This window comes from Microtus ochrogaster, unplaced genomic scaffold, assembly GCF_000317375.1.
Source record: "Microtus ochrogaster isolate Prairie Vole_2 unplaced genomic scaffold, MicOch1.0 UNK6, whole genome shotgun sequence".
NCBI lineage: Eukaryota > Metazoa > Chordata > Mammalia > Rodentia > Cricetidae > Microtus > Microtus ochrogaster.
Window position 1 is genome coordinate 13,054,328 of NW_004949104.1, and position 5,017 is coordinate 13,059,344.

Genomic DNA, 5,017 nt, shown 5'->3' on the forward strand with positions numbered 1-5,017 from the left:
CCAAGACTCTCAGTGGATACTTGAAGACTTAGGAGACTATATATATATATATATATATATATAAAACATTTGGCATGGTAAGAGGCTAGCAGCAATAACTGATAATCAGACTAATTGTAACGATATTGCATGACAAATGTTCTTTCAAAACACACTGCTTTCCTGTATTCCCCTTCTGTGAGGGGAGGTAACGGGGCAGCCGCGTAAGGCGATGGACTGAGGAAGCCACACTGCGTCACGAAGCAGTTAGGCTACGGCAGAAATGTTACTGGAACACAGTCTGGGATATTGTCAATCAATCTGATAATGGAGAAAGCTTCCAAATGAAGATTGGGCAGGCAGCAAATATAGCCTTGCTATACATCACTCTAAATACACAGTAAAGAGTGGGTACACTCACAGAGAATGATTTACAGGGAAGCGTGTGAGATGTTTCATCATGTTACACAGAACAACATACAATTTTAAACTTATGTTGGGGGACTGGAGGGATGGCTCGGCACTTAAGAGTACACACTGCTCCTGCAAAGGAATGGAGTTCAGGTCCCAGCACCCATGTTGTAACTCCAGCTCCAGGGGATTCGACACCTTTTCCAGACTCTAAGGGCATTTGGACACACATGTGCACATTCTCAGATACAAACATGCATATGTACATAATTAAAAGAAAAAAGTAAATCTTTGAAACTTCTTGTTGGCTTAGTTTTGGAATTTCCTACATAGTATTTTGGACAGCTGTAGGCCACAAGTACATGAAATCATAGTGAAACTGCCCAGGGGTGTGTGGCACCTGCCGAGGGGGCGTGGCACCTGCCAAGTGGGTGTGGCATCTGCTGAGGGGTGTGGCATCTGCCGAGATGGGTGTGGCATGGATTTGACCACATCTGCTGTCAAAACCGGAGCTGTTAATGTGCAAGGCCAGTGGGATGTGAGGGAGAGTCAAGGAAGAGCTCGTGGGTGAGGGGATGTTCATGTGGGAGACAGGACAGTAAAAGAGGCAGAGTCATGGTTCCTACAGATGTCCCAACCCTTGGGACCTGAGAGTATGTCACCTTATGTGGTAAGAAGGACTTGGGAGATGTGATTGAGTTAGTGACTGAGATGACCCTGGGTTACCTGTTTGGATAACACTGGTTATCATAAGGGGGCCAGGGAGGAGAGGCTCTGTGATGATGGAAACCGGGTGAGAGAGATGCAGCTGCCACCCTTGAATGTGGAAGAAAGGATCGTGAGCCCAGGAATTCAGCTGACCTGTAGAAGCTTGAAGGGAAAAGGAAATGGGTTCCTCTATAGTGCCCAGAAGGAGCCAGGTCTGCCGACACCTTTATTTTAACCCCAGGAGATTCATTTTAGATCAAGAACTTTAACAGAGCAAGTGTGTGCTGCTGTTTTAAGTTCTTATTGGTGGCAACAGGAGACTCCCATTAGGACCTGTGGATCCATTTAGCTAAGCACCCCCATTTCCAGGATGTCTACCCGGCTCGTCAGTGAGCTCAGCCCTGCAGCTGACCGTCCTGACAGGCAGAGCTCCATCCTCTTACCAGCTGGCGGAGGCAAACATCATTGTTCTAATGAATTAGCTATCAGTCATAGGCCCAAAGAGGCCAAGTGGTGGCCTCCAGACTCAGCCTGGCCTGTCTGTCCACTGAGGTCCAGACATCACCTCCCTCAGGGACAAACTCATACTGGGCAGTGAGAGAGAAGCACAGATCTGGCCGTGGATTGCAGAAGATTCCACCCGGCAGGACTTAGATGTATCAAGTCAGTAGCAGAGGCTACAGGGAATTAGAGGTTTGGATACATGCTATGTAGGAAACAGCAGGAATTAGGGAGCTGATGAGTCTAATGCCTTCTGAATCCAGTCCTGTCAGCAGCTTCTAATGCTACCTTAGCTACTCAGAGCAGCGAATGTGCCTTGCTTGGCCAAGTCAGGGACCCCTATGCACACAGTAGATATAGACAGACACATCCAAGTGTGTGCTTTAAAGACTCTTGGCGGGGCGGGGGGAGCAAAAGAGCTCTGGGAAGTCAGGGCATACGCAGCAACTTACAAGGAGAGTTGATGCCCATCTCCCTTCTAGTGGGCAAGGTCCAGACCTCAAATGAACATGAGGCCATTGCCTGCCCGAATCAGGTAAACACGTATACAGACACCCCATAGCTTTTTTCCCATTATGGAAAAATCACCAGCTCTCCAACCCATATGTTCACCACCTTCTGTTTCCAGCCACCTGTGCTCCCCAAGGGTGGTGGAGTGGTTCTCTACTTTGGCATTTCTTAACGAAACCAGAGAGCCAGTGGAAGGCACCTGTGAGACTTTATTGAGGTCCTGGCCTGTCGCTTTCTGCACCATGTGGGCCTCTCACTCAAGCTGGCCCTGATGGATGTTTTCTAACATCATCAGCCCTGGCAGAGACAGGCTAGGGGGTGTTTATGCTGACCTTGCCATTTCACACAAAGAGGAGAGAAGCCAGGCAAAACCAAGCCCCGAATGCCTGAAGCCTGCTCACTTGAGAATGGGAACCCTGCCATCTCCAGAATGGGAGACTGAATCCTGCTCACTTGAGAATGGGGAACCCTGCCGTCTTCTCCACTCAGGTTTCACGGCAAGCATGTGCTGTCCCTGTCTCTTTCCTTGCTCACTGCTCAGCCCAGGGCCAGCGCTGACAACACCTGGAACTCTCTGTTGTTGGGGAAAGGACCGCCCTATGCTCTTCACCAGCAGCAGCTGCCCTAAGGCCCCCTGTGAAGTGCTGTGAGGAGAAGGAGGCCTTTGACTCGTGGTGGTTCAGTACCACCTCAAAATTAGGCAGTAGGTTCGTCCCACTAACACTTCAGGCAGCCAAATGCCCCAATTGGATCTCTGATTCCCCTTCCCCCACCTCAGAGTCTCCAGCAGATCGCTTCCCAGATCTCGGTGCAGCTCCTCTCCTGGCTCACAAGCCTAGGAAGAAGAAATCTTTCCACCCCACAAGCGCCCCCAGCCCCATTTTTCTTAAAGATTCTGTAAAGAAAAGCACATTCTGAGATGCAGACCCTTCTTGGTGGCGCCAACTCTCTGAGTGTCGGGCACACGCAAAGGGATGCTCTTAAAAGGAGGTAGGTACCTTTTCCTTCTTGGTGGCCTCCATCCTGGTTCTGTCATCCAGCATCTGAGCCGCTGCCAGCCCGGGCGAGCTGGGACCCCTCAGTGTTCCTCACCAGATCTCCAAAGCAGAACTAGCCCAGGTTTCTCCCACACAGCCACAACCAGCGCCAGGCCTCAGAGACTACAGTCCACCGCAGCTGGCTGAGGTCACGGTTTCCTCCTTTTCATGTTCTCTTCTGGCCCTCTCCCCGCCCAGGCATCCTCAGGCCCAGTGTGCTCCAGGAGGAGCCATGTGCTCCCAGGAAAATGTCCTCAGTGCTGGTTGACTTTCTTCCAGTTATGCTGAGCTGCGCCGGCTTGGTGGCCTGAGACAGACTCAGCAGAAAAGGTGTCTCCCTCCTGTGGCTTGGGGGTGGCTTTCGAGTAATGAGGCAACAGGTAACTGTCCCTCCTGGCCCAGCTTTCTTCTCTGGGCCCAGCCACAGTCGATGCCTGTGTGGAGTAGATTTCTCCTGCAAGGGCCTCTGTGCTCCTGAGAGGCCTGCGGTTTCTATGGTGACCATTCTGTCATTAGAGCTCCCATGCAGAAAACTAGGACTGATGGCCAAAGGCTTCTACTCCTGTCACCATGGTGACCACTCTGTCACTCTGTCACCACAGTGACTGCAGGCCTGGTAGACATTACCACCTGCTTAGTCCCCAGGTCAGCGCCTCAGTACCTGTCACACTTACTGAGGAGCAGAGGCCTCTTATCTGAGAACTAGAAGAACAGAGAGGGCTTGGTTCTCTTGGCTGCCAGCCTGGCTGTGTGTAATGGGGACTGCTAGCAACTTCTTGCTGCTTTCCCTTCCTCCTGTTCTAAAACCTGAACTGGATGGTGGTCCTGAGCCACACACGCCCAGCTGAGCCCACACTACTAAAGCAGAGGCCCATGCGACTGTGTGTGTTCATAGCTCAGGAAGCCCCAGCCCGGAGCAGCTCCACTGTCACCAGCCCAGCCCAGCCCAGCCCAGCCCAGCCCAGCCCAGTTCATACTAAACTTGGCCTCCGAAGCGGGAAGACCTAGGCGGTAGAACTGGAGAGTTTAGTCCGTGGCAGTGGTCTGGAGCAAAATGCAGAGTTTCTGACCCAGAACTCTGAGGTCTTTGGGCATTTCACACTTACAGCTTTTCTTAGTTGGGCCCAGCCTTTTTCAAGCAGTCGGTGAGCCAGTGGCTGTTTTATTGAATAGGGTGGCTACCAACCCCTGACCTGAACCACCACTGTTCTGGAACGCAACAGTGGGGTGAGCAGGAATGGTGGGTAGATCTTTCTAGATACTGTATTTTGAAATCAACTTCCACCGACAGTTTCAGGTTTTCAGTTTCCAGGAAAGCCAGGATAGAAATCTTGGCATTTTGCCCAAGTAAAGATGCTTGAGTGTTTGTCAATGATGGTTTGTAGAAGCAAACCTCTGGTTCAAAGGGTATGTGCATCTTAGATCTTCGGCAGCTAGGACCACATGATCTTTTCAAGTGGATTTACCCATCTATTAATACTTCTGCCAACATTAGCAGTTTGGCTACAGTGTCATCAATCACTGAGAAGATAAATCTTCATGGTTTTCCTGTCTTCTCATTGTGTTTGAACTGTGAAGTGATGCTCTCTTCTTTCGTGTACATTGATTATGTTTCTTCTTTTTTATTTTTAATTGTGCGTGTGTGTGTGACTATGTGCAGTGAGAATAGGTGCCTATGAAGGCCAGTGGTATCAGCTACCCTAGAGCTGGGATTCCAGGCAGTCGTGAGATGCCTGATGGGTGCTGGGAACTGAACTCAGGGCCCCAAGGAAGAGTGGTCAGTGCTCTTAACCACTGAGCCATTTCTCCAGCCCTGGTATTTTTCTTTCTTCCTTCCTTCCTTTCTTTCTTCCTTCCTTTCTTTCTTTCTT

General features: G+C 50.3%; 1 protein-coding gene across 1 annotated transcript in view; it reads right to left on the reverse strand.

Annotated features, from left to right (window-relative positions):
- Gck (glucokinase) overlaps positions 1-3,709 on the reverse strand; it is a 35,673-nt gene extending 31,964 nt beyond the window's left edge. The window contains exon 1 of the mRNA XM_026788737.1: positions 3,108-3,709. Within this exon, the coding sequence (XP_026644538.1) occupies positions 3,108-3,152 (45 nt within the window). The 5' untranslated portion in view covers positions 3,153-3,709. The remainder of the gene's footprint in view (positions 1-3,107) is intronic.
- Positions 3,710-5,017: the final 1,308 nt, after the last annotated feature.